Here is a 15,345-nt window from a genome sequence, read left to right as displayed (position 1 = left end):
TTAAAACTACCCAAGCTCTGCTCCTTGAAGGTTCTGGAATACGGGTGTGTTGGGAGGTGGTAGTTGGAAAGAGTCAAAGCCCGTGAGCAAATATGAGCAGAATGCAGCCAGTATACCCATCAGTAATGATAGTAACTAAAATTTATTAAGTACTTAGTGTGGTCTGGCATGTTTCTAAGGATTTGATGCATATTAATTCTTTAAAAATCTCCCGATAACTCCCAAGGTAAATACTATTCTTATTTCCATTTTACATGTGAGGAGATAGAGGTGTGGAGAGTATAACTAGCTTGCCTGAGATTACACTATTAGTAAATGGCAGGGTTTGGATGCCAGAACTCTTTTCCTACCACATTATATTGCAATGGTGCCATGGGAGAAGGAGCGTGGATTTTAGTGTTAGACCTGGCTTCCAATCTCACATGTGCCCATTTACTAGCTGTGTGCCCTTGGGCAAGGTCTTTTACCTCTTGGCCCATGTTTCCTCATTTGTAAAATTGGAATAATAATGCTTACTTGTGGAGCTATTAGAGGATTAGAGGTAATTATGTAAAATACACAGAAACTTAATAAATAGGAATTACCATAGCTGGTGGGTTCAGGTGGACCTTTTTGTACCTCCTAGGAACTTGGCAGGGCGCTGCAGTCTTCAGTTTATAAAGGGGGATTAGTGGAGTTTGGCTCAATCTCTCTGCCTTGTGCCATATCCGCAAGGCTAGGCTGAGGGACTTAGTTCTCCGACTTCAGGGAACAGTTTTATGTGGCTGTGGAGGGATAAACTGAATGGTGACTGAAATTCAGTAGTTAACTGAATCCCTGGGTCTTGGATCTAGTTCTCCTTTCTCTCCACAGTTTGGAGTTTGAGAATCAGAAGACTCGCTTGGGCATCCAGTTGGATTTTGAAAAGAACCAACTGAAAGAGGACCAGGATAAAGTACACATGTGGGAGCAGACAGTGAAAAAGGATGAAAATGAGATAGAAAAGCTCAAGAAGGTAAGGAAGGAGAGCATAAAAAGACATACTAAAAACTGGGTGGAAAAATTGGAAGGGATACGATAGACAGAGGGATAATATCCATAATTTATGAAGCCCCATTGAAATAAGGAAAACGAAGACCTAAATAGGAAAAAAAAATTGAGTAAGAGGTACAAACAGTTCAAGATGATTCAAATAGCCCATAAACACATACATGTAATTTAGCCTTACTGGAAGTCAAAGAAATGCAAATTAAAGCAACAATCTGATATAATTTGTTTCCTGTCACATCACCTAAGATTTAAAACACAAAACAAAAAACCAGATGATTAATACTGGCCATGGTGCACAAGACCAGCATTCTTATGCCATATGGCACAATCCATCAGGAGTCTTCAGGATATATTTATCCCCTCTTAGTAAAACCTGAGGAAATCCAAAATGCTGGCACAGCTTCGTGCATGGAGGTTGATGTTTATTACAAACATTTATAGTTCTGTATTGGAAACTGTCCAGTGTCCTCTGGGGATTAGGAGTTTAGCAAATTATGCTACATTCATGTATGCATTTGTGCAGTTTAGTGGTCTTCAAATTTTAGTAATACACAGACCCTATTTAAAGACCTAAGATCTTCAGTGTTGGCCTAAAAAATCCTTGACATTAAAATACATACAAACATACATACTTAGAGCACTTCACCAAAAAGCCAGGACAAACGTACTAATTAATTTTTATAATTAACAACATTAATTTTAGTGCAACAGATGATGATATTTTGCTGAAACCGAGTCCCTTTCCACATTTTGCCTGTGCTGGTGACAGCCAAGGCTCAGTTTGAGTTGAGCTTGCTTGTGTCACTGGGTATTGTCTGACGACCCACTTTTCCCACATTCTTTCTCTTTAAATTACTGTGAAACCTTTGTTCTTCTTACAGCATCCTCTCCAGAGGTGATTTGATCCTCCTCACTTGGCTTAAACATATCATTTGACTTTTATGTCTGCCTGTGTTTGCTGTTTTTGGGGGTGGGGTGGGTGTGTATATGTGTGTGTGTGCACGCACGTGTGTTTGTTTTCATTAAACCCTGATATTTTAAAGTAGTCCTTTGTGCTGTCATTGGAATCTTAAATGCAAATGTAGATCAGGCAGGAGTAAGTGGGCAGCTAGATGATCCAGAATACCATTTCTATGACTTTGACTTTTTATTTTGAAATCATTTGAAACTTAGCAGAAAGTGGCAAGACTCCTATCGAGAACTCCCACCTACCTGCCACTGAGATTCATCAATCACTAACATGCCATATTTGCTTCTGCATTGTCTGTGTATGCATATTATTTTTATGAGCCATTTGGGAGGAAGTGGCAGATATGTCCCCTTCAGTGACTTTAAGATCAAAGTGAAAACCAAATATTCTTCCTTTAAAAAAATCAGATGTGCTAAGACTGCACTCCCCTTGACTGGCCATTCTTAATGCCACTCCCTTTCCTCTTCCTGGAGCTAATCCCATGTGGTGGGTATTCTTCCAGACCTTATAGGTATTTACTTAAATGTTTATACATTCATGTCAGTGTACTCATAGAAATACTTAGTGTTGTTTGTGTGGGTTTTTTTTAACACTAATGTTATATTGCCTGTGACAGCAATTTTAATGTGGAAAAGATGCTCAAATATAACATTAAGTCAGAAAATACAGTTTTAATCACAGTCTAGTCTCAACTCTGTAGAGCTGTCTATATAAGTAGTATTAAGAAGAAATAGGCTAAAATGTTAATTGGTTGTCTCTGGCTGGTGAGATTACCAGTGATTTTTTTTCTTCTGCTTGATACTGTTTCAGTTCTTTGTACTTTTCTATATCAGGCAACTTGTATAATGGGGTGTCGGGGAGAGGGCAACCAAATTTGAAAAAAGATAGAGACACCTAAAGGGTGATGGTGGTATGTGAAAGCAGAGCTTCCTGAGGAGAGGCTCTGACAGGCCTTGGAGGCTCCTTCTGCCTGGTGGAGAGGGTGGGGGCAGGGGGAGAAGATCCTTAGAGGAGATGAGGAAAACGTTCACTTCTTATCCTGTTCCCCCTGCTGGGACCAGGAGGAACAAAGACACATGAAGATCATAGATGAGACCATGGCCCAGCTACAAGACCTGAAGAATCAGCACCTGGCCAAGAAGTCGGAGGTGAATGACAAGAATCATGAGATGGAGGAGATTCGTAAGAAACTGGGGGGCGCCAACAAGTGAGTGGGTTCAGGCCTGGGTTTGGGGGACCTAGGTAGAGCAGGCAGCCTGCTGGATTTGGATCTCACCTCTCTACCTGGACCTTTTAGGGAAATGACCCATTTACAGAAGGAGGTAACAGCCATTGAGACCAAGCTGGAGCAGAAACGCAGTGACCGCCACAACCTGCTGCAGGCTTGCAAGATGCAGGATATCAAGTTGCCACTGTCTAAGGGCACCATGGATGACATTAGTCAGGAGGAGGTGAGTATCAGATTAGGGCTGGTGGTGGGAGTGGGCAATAAACAGCATTAACCAGGGATGGGGGTGAAAGTAACCAGGGAGGGGAAGAGGGAGAGAAAAGGATGGTGGGCAGGAGTGGTGGGACACAAGGAGGGGTGCAGGGGTGATTAGGCAGGTTGAGGCTATGAAGGCAGGTAGGGGAAAGGTAGTGGCTTTGGTATGAAAGGGAAGTTGACTTGGGGGTGGTGCTGGATATTGGTAGGTGGTGAGGGGGGGAAGCCCGGAAAAGATGGAATCATTCTGTAACCTTAGGGACTTGAGCTAAAAGCTCCAGCAGATGTTGGATATTGCTACGAGTGGCAGTTGAGGGACATTATCAAAGAGCAAAGGGAGATGGAAGCTGGGGGACCTGAGAGATAATGGCTGAGCTGCAGTGAGGGAGGTTGGCCAGGAGAGGGTTGGATAAGGGACATCAGCAATGAAGAGGTGACAAGGCTTAGTCACAGGAAAGAGAGGGACATTAGCCAATGGAGAAACCAAGGCATTTTATGCATTGAAGGTGCAGATTGGTAGGAAGCGATGGGAACATTAACTGAGGGGAGGTTTGCATATATCTGGCTTAGACCTGGGTATGTATCTCAGCCCCACATGTCTTTCTCCCTCCCTCTTTCCAAACAGCATTTCAGTTTAATTCAGCAAAATATTTTGAACACCAGAAATGTGCCAGGCACCATGGTAACATGTGACATAATTACTCCTAATCCTAAACACAACTGTGCCAGGCAGGTAGTATCCCATGTTACAGTTGAGGGTTTATATATTTAAATCAGGCTTCTGGTGTCAGGATCTGATGGCATGACTTGCCAAGGATCACAATTTTAGTGGTAGAGCCCAGTTTTGAACTGAGGTCTTTGTGTCTTCTGAACTGCTGTCCTGCCACAGGTGCTCTAGTGAGGTGCTTTGCAAAGACTTTGAAGGTTGGAAAGGGTCCCTCCCCTCCTCCCACCCCGTTAGAGGGGCATTCTGTGGCCAGTGTGCTCCATTGGACTCTCCCTCTCACCATTGCAGGGTAGCTCCCAGGGAGAGGATTCTGTGAGTGGTTCCCAGCGAACTTCCAGCATCTATGCACGAGAGGCCCTGATTGAGATTGACTACGGTGACCTGTGTGAAGATCTGAAGGTGAGGATCAGCCATGAGGGCAGCGACATCCTCCCAGCTATTCAAAGGGAGAGTCAGTCCACCCGAGTGCCCTGTGGTGACCATGGCTGGAAAGCAGGGCGGGCTGGCAAGGAAGGGAGGGACTTGTGGTTTAGGGTCTTCCCGACTATGCACACAAACACAGGTGCATCTTCCATCACCACCATCAGTTGCCCCCGTTCCTGCCTACTGCCAGTCTTCCCCTTCCACGCATGTACACATCTCAGCCCAGGTACACACACAAAAGACCTTCACAGTGAGCAGATGGGCCTTGGGTACTCCTCACTCTCTGTCCCAGGTGCTCCTCCCTTCTCACTTTTTGCATTCTCGCATCCGGGGTATCTTTTTCACCCCCTTGGCCTCAGCTGCCATGTGTGCTATGCTACGCAGGTACCTCAAACCCCAGCCTTCCGCAAATCTGCCCTTTGTCCTTGGTGCGAGCCACATATTCAAACCAGAAATCTGTGCCTTGTCCTTGACTCCCTCTCTCACTTGGCATATTCCTTGAATTACCAAGCCCTATCCATTATACCTCCTAAATAGCTGTTGAAATATCCATCTACTTTATTTGTTTCCTCTCTCTAGTACAGGCCATTTCACCTCTCACACAGCCTACTGCAGGAACTCCTAAACACGTCCTGATGCTTTCCCATCCATCCTTAAAGCTGGGGGACTTGATTTTTTAAAGAAATCTTTATCATGGAAAATTTCAAACATACACAGAATAATGAACCTTAGTACCCATCATACAGCTTCAACAACTAGCAACACATGGTATCTTGTTTTCTATACCCTTCCCTTTCACATTGGCATATTTTAAATCAAATTCCGGGTAACATTTCATTCATAATTACCTCCACATATATCTCTAGAAAGAAAGACATTTTAAAAAACATAACCATATGATACCAAAAAAATTTGAAGACTAACTGCAATATCACCTAATACTCAGTAAGTGTTTAGATTTGCACAAATATCCCATAAATACCATTTAAAAAAAAACCATAGTCTGTGTATCTAAATCAGGATTCAAGGGAGGTTCATGTATTAAAAGTGGTTTCTTCTAGTCTGTACCATTTTCTTATATCATTTTATTTTTTTATACCTATTTATGGAAGAAACTGGGTCATTGGTCATGTATAATTTTCTACATTCTGAATTTGGCTTGATTATGTCCTATGATGTTATTTAACGTGTTCGTCCATTCCCTGTATTTCCTGTGAATTGGTACTTAAATCTAGGGTGTGATTGGATTTGGTTCATTTTTTGTTTATTCTTGGCAGGAATACATAAGTAGTGCTGTCTACTTGTGAACTTTCTTTTGCGTTGCATAAGTTGACATTGAATATCATTTCATGATCTTTGTACTAAGTTTGGTCAGTGTTCAACATTACCTGTGAAATATTCTTGTCAAAAACTCAAGTAAGGATCTGATTAAGCTTTTATAGCCACCAATTATATGAAACACCAGTGCCAGAGGAACGTGTTAAATTAAAACACAGGGATGCATGCAGTTAGCTAAATCCAAACGGAAACTATGGGCCTGGTCTCTTCCATGGATAAATCAGAGGAAAGAAATTAAACAGAGGGAAAATTTTTATTGACTGTAAGAGCCAAATGAATCAACTGGAATATGTGGCATTTCTGTGAATACATTGCAAAGAGGAAGGGGAATTTATCCATTAAATGAGACTTAAGAGATAGATCAGCCAGTTGTGATGTGTATACCTTATGTGAAACATGCTTTGAAAAACTTGTGAAGTTTTGTTTTGTTTTGGTTTGGTTTTTTTTTTTTACAAAACAATCAGGATAATTTGAACACTGACCAAAGAATTTATGATGTTCAGAAATAGCTGTTAATATTTTTAGGGGAGATGATGGTATTGTGGCTTTATTTTTTAAGTATTATCTTTTATAACAGTGGTTCTCAGTGGTGCATGGGTTTTGCCTCCCCAGGGGACATTTGGTAATGTCTGTAGACACTTGGAACATCCACTTGTCATAATCCGTTAACTGACAGTGTGTCGTAGGTAGATTGAAGGGATGCTGCTAAACATCTTATAGTGCACAAAGGACAGCCCTCATAACAATGAGTCATCTGGTCCAAAGTGTCAGTAGTGCTGAGATTCAGAAACCATTTTAGAGATACATACTGAAGTATTTGTGGATGACGTACTAGTATGTCTGAGATTTGCTTTAGGATAATTGAAGATAGAAAGGAATTGAGTATAGATGGCAGAGTATTGGCCATGAGTTGATAATTTTTGAAGCTGGGTAATACGTACATACATGGGGTGGGTATTGTATTCTCTGCTTTTTTGTGTTTGTTGAAAATTTACATAATATAAAGTTAAGAGAAAAATTATCAATGATCAGGTTCAGGTGTTGTTAGCCTGTCAATTTTTTAAAAAAATATTTAATTAATTTATTTGACAGATAGAGATCACAAGTAGGTAGAGAGGTAGGCAGAGAGAGAGGAGGAAGCAGGCTCCCCGCTGAGCAGAGGGCCCGATGCGAGGCTCGATCCCAGGACCCTGAGATCATGACCTGAGCCTAAGGCAGAGGCCCAACCCACTGAGCCAGCCAGGTGCCTCTAGCCCGTCAATTTTTATGAAGTTCCCTGTCAGCTTTTTTTTTTTTTTTTTAAAGATTTTATTTATTTATTTGACAGAGAGAAATTACAAGTACACTGAGAGGCAGGCAGAGAGAGAGAGAAGGAAGCAGGCTCCCTGCTGAGCAGAGAGCCCGAAGTGGGACTCGATCCCAGGACCCTGAGATCATGACCTGAGCCGAAGGCAGCGGCTTAACCCACTGAGCCACCCAGGCGCCCGTCCCTGTCAGCTTTTTTACAGGCTGGTTTTAGCAGTTGTTCTTTTTTTTTTTTCTTTGAGGGCATGAATGTGTGAGCTGAGTTGGGGGTGGGTGGGAACGGTCAGCAGGACAGGGAGAGAAGAGAATCCCAAGAAGACTCCTCCTTGAGCACAGAGCCCCATGTCGGGCTTGATCTTAGGACCCTGAGATCATGACCTGAGCCGAAATCAAGAGTCAGACACTTAACTGTCTGAGCCACACAGGCACCCCAGTTTTAACAGCTCTTAATCACGTTGCCTAGCTCTATCAAGGGTTACAAAATGTTAATTTTCTAATTCTTTCATTCCTTCTCCATTTGTTTATTGGAATTCTAAAAAGAATTTTCCCATATCAACTATTCGTTTCTTTTGAAATACAGCCAGTACAGAAAAAATAGGATAAATGCTTCATTCTTTTCCTTTATTTACCAGCTTTCAGAATGAATCAATTGCTTTGTAACCTTTAAAGATGACCAGTAAGGTTTTAATTTGTATTACTGGTTTTAATTTGTATTTATTGTAAACGTAACTGTTTAAATGTATTTTGATAACTCTGTCAGAGTCATTTTTCTTCTTGATGTTCATATTGTCCCATCCTTGTCCAGTAGGAGCCACTTCAGGTTGATTTTTTTGTTGTTCTTATTTTTAGATTTTTATTATGGAAAATGTCACATGCAAAAGTAAAATAGCACAATGCTATCTTGTGTAGTCATCGCTAGTTTCAACAGTTATCATCTCATGGACAAACTTGTTTTATGTGCACCCCATCCACTTCCTCCTCTCTCCCCACCCCTGTATTTAAAAATACAGTCGACCCTTGAGTAACATGGGTTTGAACTGTATAGGTCCACTTATACATAGATTTCCTTTGGCAAATATAGCACAGTACTATAAATGGATTTTCTTAATAACATTTTCTTTTCTCTAGCTTACTTTACAGTGTGTGTTAGTCACTGTTTATGTTACTGGTAAGGCTTCCAGTCAACAGGAGGCTATTAGTAATTAAGTTTTGGGGGAGTCATAAGTTAATATGTAAGTAGATTTTTGAATGTGTGGGGGGCTGGTTCCCCAACTCCTTGTTCAAGGGTTAGCTACAAATTCTGGACATCATGCCATTTCACTTGTAAATATTTCAGCATGTATCTCTAAAAGAGATAATTCTGAAAATTACTTAGAATCTTTATCATACCGAAAACCCAATTAATTCCTTCATATTAGAGCTATATATTATATAAAATAATTTCTTATTATTAGTATTATAATTAATATTCACATTTCCTTGATTGTCATGCACACATACAGTTTGCTTGCTTGAATTGGGAGTCAAATAAGATGACAGATATAGATAGATAGATGATTGATACAGAGATTGGTTGATATGTCTCTTTTTTTAAACATTTATAAAATTTTAATTAACATATAATGTATTATTGGTTTCAGAGGTACAGGCCTGTGATTCATCAGTCTTATATAATACCGAGTGCTTATTATATCACGTGCCCTCCTTAAAGTCCGTCACCTAGTTACCCCATTCCCTCCTCCCTCCTCCCCTCCAGCCACCCCTCAGTTTGTTTCTTATGATTTTTTTTCTAAGTATTTTATTTATTTATTTGCGCAAGCAGAGGGAACAGCAGGCAGAGGGAGAAGCAGGCTCTGTGCTGAGCAGAGAGCCCGATGTGGGGCTCGATCCCAGGACCCTGGGATCATGACCTGACCCAAAGGCAGACACTTAACTGACTGAGCCACCCAGGTGCCCCTGTTTCTTATGAAGAGTCTCTTACAGTTTGTCTCCCTGTTTTTTTTAATTTTTTCCTCTCTTCTAGGAACCTCTGCCTTGTTTCTTAAATTACACATGCCAGGGCGCCTAGGTTGGCTCAGTGGGTTGAGCCGCTGCCTTTGGCTCAGGTCATGATCTCAGGGTCCTGGGATCGAGTCCCGCATCGGGCTCTCTGCTCGGCAGGGAGCCTGCTTCCCTCTCTCTCTCTCTGCCTGCCTCTCCATCTACTTGTGATTTCTCTCTGTCAAATAAATAAATAAAATCTTTTTTAAAAAAAAATAATAAAAAAAAAATTACACATGCCAAAGAGATCATATAATTGTCATTCTCTGATTGACTTATTTCGCTTAGCATAATACCATCTAGTTCTGTCCACGTCATTGCAAGTGGCAAGATTATACTTTTGATGGCTGTGTAATATTCTGTGTCACGCCACCTTCTCTTTATCCTTTCATCGGTTGATGGATGGACATCTGTGTTCTTTCCGTAGTTTTTCTAGCTATTGTGGACATTACTGCTATAAACATTGGGGTGCACGTGCCCCTTCCAATCACTACATTTGTATCTTTGGGGTAAATACCCAGTAGTGCAGTTGCTGGGTTGTAGGATAGCTCTATAGTCAACTTTTTTGAGGAACCTCCATACAGTTTGTCAGAGTGGCTGCACCAACCTACATTCCCACCAACAGTGTAGGAGGATTCCCTTTTCTCCATATCCTCGTAATATCTGTCATTTTCTAATTTCGTAATTTTGAGGTAGTTGGTTGATATGTCCTTTAAGTCTCATTTAATGAATGGTAATCCCCCTTGTCTGTGCCATTGCTTTCAATGGTTTCAGTTACCATGGTCAACCACAGTCTGGAAGCAGATGATCCTCCTCCTGACCTATTTCAGAAGGTCAGTAGCCTACCTAGTGCTATGTCACAGTGACTATGTCATTCAGCTTACTTCCATCTCCTCATGTAGGCATTTTTTATTATCTCACATTTTCCTAAGAAGGGTGATTACACAGTAAGAGTTTGAGTGCGAGTCCATTCGTGTAACTTTTATTACAGTATATTGTTACAATTGTTCTGTTGCATTATTGCTGTTAGTTTTTTACAGTGCCTAATCTGTAAATTAAGCTTTATTGTAGGTATGTATGTATAGGAAAAAACATAGTATATAGGCTTTGGCACTGTTCATGGTTTTAGACATCTACGGCGGGGGGGGGTGTCTTAGAATGTACCCCGTGGATAAGGGGGACTACTGTATAAGATTCCCCTCCATCAGTTTTTATTTTTCTTTGCAGTATTTTTTGTTTTAAAAGAAATTGGCTCATTTCTCCTGAAGGATTTTCCACATTCTGTACTTTGTTGAGTGTATCCTGTGATTTTTTTTAAAAGATTATTTATTTATTTAAGAGAGAGTGTGCATGCACTTGAGCAGGAGAGAGACAGGCAGACTCAGCGCTGAGTGCAGAGCCCGATATGGGGCTTGATCCCATGACCCTGAGTCCGTGACCTGAGCTGAAACTAAGAGTCAGACACTCAACTGAACCACCCAGGCGCCCCTGTATCCTATGATTTGTTTTGATGTTCTCCAAGAACAAAGCACAAAAGTAGTTCTGGTATCCCCTGTAGTTCCTATAAATGGGTAGTTAGATCAGTGCTGTTAAATAGAGATATAATATGATCCACATGTCCTATTTTTAAAAGTAAAATTTATTCTAATGCTGTATTTTTGCTTAACCCAGTATATCCAGAAATTATTTCAGTGTAAAACACATAAAAATTATTGATAGGCTATTTGACAGTCTCTCTGTACTAAGTCTAAGAAACTTAGAAACAGATACTAAGAAAATACAGTATCTGTTTATGCTTCTAGCATATCTCAATTTGGATGCTGTATTTTCCTCAGATATATTTGATCTGTAATTAGCTATCTTACACTTGATCTTAGCCAAGAAGTGGTATGTATTTAGCTATCTTAAAATTTACAATAGAAAAAAAGAACCACATACCCTAGTTTGTTACAGATATACTTAAAAGTTTTCTAGAAACTAAGTTGAATATCAGTTTTTAAATCAGTCAACAATCATTAAAGTCAGTAGTCACATGTGGGCTTATGGCTACTGTATTAGACAGCTCAGATCCAGAGGTTTGATTAGATTCAAGTTTGGGGGTTTGTTTTGGTCAAGACTGCCTCATAAGTGACGTTGTTAACACCTATCAGGAAGTTGGTGATGTCTGGTTATGGTTCTTTTTGTATGATTTGCAGTTGTGGTTATTGCCTCAATTGATTAATTTGTCTGTCGTTGCAAAATGGTGATCTTCTTACTTTATTTTTATTAACTGGAATACTCTGAAGAGAGATTTCCTCTTATTAGTCATTAGGTTACCCTGGGGTACCGTTTATATAGGAAAGGTGGATATATATGCACTTGATTCTCTTATTTTACTAGCTTATAAAATAATGAGCTAGTTTTCTGACATTGTCAAGATCTGTTCATTGAGTTGTTTGTTTTTTAAGATTTTATTTATATATTTGAGAGAGAGTGAGAGAGATCCCAAGTAGAGAGGCAGGCAGAGGGGGAGGGGAAGCAGGATCCCTGCTGAGCAGAGAGCCTGATGCGGGGCTCAATCCCAGGACCTGGAGATCATGACCTGAGCAAAGGCAGAGGCTTAACCCACTGAGCCACCCAGGCGCCCCTGTTCACTGAATTGTTTTTGTGTCATTTTGAACTTAATGGATTTAAACACGTGAAATGTATTGTACTCTGTTGTGGTTGTTATTCTTGTTGATCAAGTTGCATCTTAGGCCGGTGGGAACCATTGGCTTCTGAATCATTTTGACACAACTCTTACAGGCTTTTATGTCTTCACTGCTTTCTGGTATGTCCAGGCTCATCCTTAAGATCTGGCATTAGCCATTTCTCTCTGAGAAGTTCTGACTTCTTGTAGTGGGAAATGCTGTTTAGCAACTACCATCTGAACACCAGAGTGCTCATGACTGCTGGGTTGCTCAGTTCTTCTAGAATGTTTTAGTAGACTGGGCTACAAGGTGCATTTTTTATTTTGGAGGAAAAATGTGAGTTTATGTTGGTACTTCAATTGAAATTGTAATTTTCACAGTGTAACATCATTGATTTTATGGTTGAGTCTCCCCAATTATTCTTGCTAAAGATCTTGGTTCCTAGCAACATTAACATAATTAACATATTTTACTTTATCCTATTCTGTATATAATAGTTTGAAAATCACAATGAGGTATTATTAGTCACAACTTATGTATGAATGCTGTTGAAGATTTCCTTGACGTCCTTTTTGCCGTTAAGCTAATAGCTTATTGGGCGTATATGGCCAGCCATGTTCCTATATATATTTTTTTTTAAAGATTTTATTTTTTTATTTGACAGACAGAGATCACAAGTAGGCAGAGAGGTAGGCAGAGAGAGAGGAGGAAGCAGGCTCCCCACTGAGCAGAGAGCCCGATGCGGGGCTCCATCCCAGGACCCTGGGATTATGACCTGAGCCGAAGGCAGAGGCTTTAACTCACTGAGCCACCCAGGCGCCCCCATGTTCCTATATTTTAAAATAATTTGAAAGAATTCTCTGAGTGTTTAACCAGCTTAATATATTGTCATGTTTCATTGTTTAGTTTTTCATTTTTTTAATAAATCTTTTATTTATTTTATTTTTTTTATTTTTATTTTTTTAAGATTTTTATTTATTTATTTGACAGACAGAGATCACAAGTAGGCAGAGAGGCAGGCAGAGAGAGAGAGAGGGAAGCAGGCTCCCTGCTGAGCAGAGAGCCCGATGTGGGACTCGATCCCAGGACCCTGAGATCATGACCTGAGCCGAAGGCAGCGGCTTAACCCACTGAGCCACCCAGGCGCCCTAGTTTTTCATTTTTAAGGGGGTTGCTCATTTTTGCATTTTGACCTCTTTTTCCAAATTTATTTTGAAAATTTTCAAACCTATAGAAAAATTGAAAGTACAGTGCAGTGAACACCCATATACCTTTCACTGTAGATTCACCAATGAACATTTTTCCGGTTTTTTCTCTCTCCATCTCTCTTGATTCCCTCCTTCCACACTACACTTTTGTTTTTGCTGAACCATTTGAAGGAAGTTACAGACTTCAACTCTAAATATTTCAGCATGCTAAGAACAAGGGATTCTGCTCCATAACTGTAATTCCATATTACACCTAAGAAAATTAATAATAATTTCATATCTAATATACTGCCCATATTCACATTTCCCCAGTTGTTCCAGAAGTGTTTTTTATAATTGTTTGTTTTAAGCTATGATCCAGTCAAGGTTTATGTATTGCTTTTGGGTGTTCTATCTTTTTAGTTTCTTTTAATGTGGAGCAGTCCCCTCACATTCTTTCATGACACTGATCTTTCGAAGAGTCTATGTGTTGTCTTGAATGGCTGTGTTATGGATATGTTTGTTTCCTTTCATTATTTTTTTTAATTTTTTAAAGATTTTATTTATTTATGACAGTGAGAGATCACAGGGAGGCAGAGGGACAGGCAGGGTTGGGGGGGTGGGGAGCAGGCTCTCTGCTGAGCAGAGAGCTGGATGCAGGGCTCCATCCCAGGATCCTGAGATCATGACCTGAGCCGAAGGCAGAGCCTTAACCCACTGAGCCACCCAGGCGCCTCTGTTTCCTTTCATTATTGTTTAATTTGTTCCACCTATCCTTGTGTTTCTTATAAATTGGAAATTTGATCTAGTCTGGAGACTTGATGGATTTGGGTTAAGTAATTTTTTGGCCAGAATATTTCATTGGTGATGCTGTGTACTCTATATTGCATCATGCCAGGAGATATGTAATGTGAGGATATCCCACTATTCATGATGTTAAGCTTGATCCTCTGTTAAGGTATCGATTGCCAGATTTCATACCTTTGTAAGTAGTAAGTAATCTTTAGGGGGATTCTCTGGTATCTTGTGAATATCTTGTTCCCAACAGTTTTTTGGCCCTGTGGTTTTCACATTTTGATTTAATTTTTTTCATAATTCTGCAAAATTTTCCTATGGTCTAAAGCTGAAAGTATAATACAAGGTACAAAAGAGAAGTTTCACTTTCCTTCTTGTCCCCTTTGCCTCCCTTCTGCTATGTGTAATCATTTTAATTAGTTTTTGGATTATCCTTTTTTTGTTGTATTTTAAAAATACAAATATATTTGTATGTAAATACACTCATATTCCTTCTCTTAGATAAAAAGCAGCAGTCTGTTGTGTACCTTGCATATTTGCATATTTTAATTATAACCTATACGAGAGACTACTTCTTAACAGTATATAGAGCTCTATAGGAGGGCTTTTCTAAAATATATGCATTTATGTATACATTTGTGTGTATTCATGTCCTTCCTGTGCTTGAAGTCATTCAGTGGTACCTCACCTCCCTTTATTTTATTTTATTTTATTTTATTTATTTGACAGACAGAGATCACAAGTAGGCAGAGAGGCAGGCAGATAGAGAGTGAGAGAAGGAAGCAGGCTCCCTGCTGAGCAGAGAGCCCGATGTGGGACTAGATCCCAGGACCCTGAGATCACGACCTGAGCCGAAGGCAGCGGCTTAACCCACTGAGCCACCCAGGCGCCCCCTCACCTCCCTTTAGATGAAGTCGAGACCTCTTACAAGACTTAAAAGGCCCTTTATCATCAGGCTTCTGCATGTCTCCAGCCTTGCCTGAGTGTGCACATGCACACTCACAGTTGCTATTATTGCCGTACTGAATTGCCCTTTTTTTGGCTTTTGAAATTTATTAAAACTGATTACTTTTTTGAATTGCTTTGATTTCCTTGAATGAACCATGAGCATATCCTTGATTTTGCATGTGATGCTCCTGTCTGCATAGGCTATTCTTTCTCTCTGTCCTCACTTTCATCCCGTTGGCCTGAGCTTAAGCATACTCCTGGAGGCCTTCCCTAGTCCCAGAGTCTGAGTTAGGTGCCCTTATGTGCTGACCCTACACCATCTGTTTACCATTGTTTTGGTATTCACTGTGCAGTGTTCTGATTGTTTACGTATATGCCTTCCTCTGTGAGTCCATGAGCTCTGTAAGCACAGGAACCATGGCTCACAGGAT

The 15,345-nt window shown here is 40.4% G+C and overlaps 1 protein-coding gene across 5 annotated transcripts in view; it reads left to right on the top strand.

Annotated features, from left to right (window-relative positions):
- The window catches only part of SMC1A (structural maintenance of chromosomes 1A), a 50,382-nt gene that overhangs the window by 15,439 nt on the left and 19,598 nt on the right, over positions 1-15,345 (top strand). For all 5 annotated transcript variants that reach the window (XR_009350093.1, XR_009350092.1, XR_009350091.1 and 2 more), the window contains 4 exons: positions 853-994; positions 3,061-3,206; positions 3,297-3,450; positions 4,498-4,608. Coding sequence is in view for 2 of the 5 variants with exons in the window: in XM_059158512.1 (XP_059014495.1) it covers positions 853-994; positions 3,061-3,206; positions 3,297-3,450; positions 4,498-4,608 (553 nt within the window). In the remaining 3 variants the exon portion in view is untranslated. The remainder of the gene's footprint in view (positions 1-852; positions 995-3,060; positions 3,207-3,296; positions 3,451-4,497; positions 4,609-15,345) is intronic.

Source organism: Mustela lutreola, chromosome X (assembly GCF_030435805.1).
Source record: "Mustela lutreola isolate mMusLut2 chromosome X, mMusLut2.pri, whole genome shotgun sequence".
Lineage (NCBI taxonomy): Eukaryota > Metazoa > Chordata > Mammalia > Carnivora > Mustelidae > Mustela > Mustela lutreola.
Note: the sequence above shows the minus strand (reverse complement) of the source record. Positions and strands in the feature narration are given on the sequence as shown.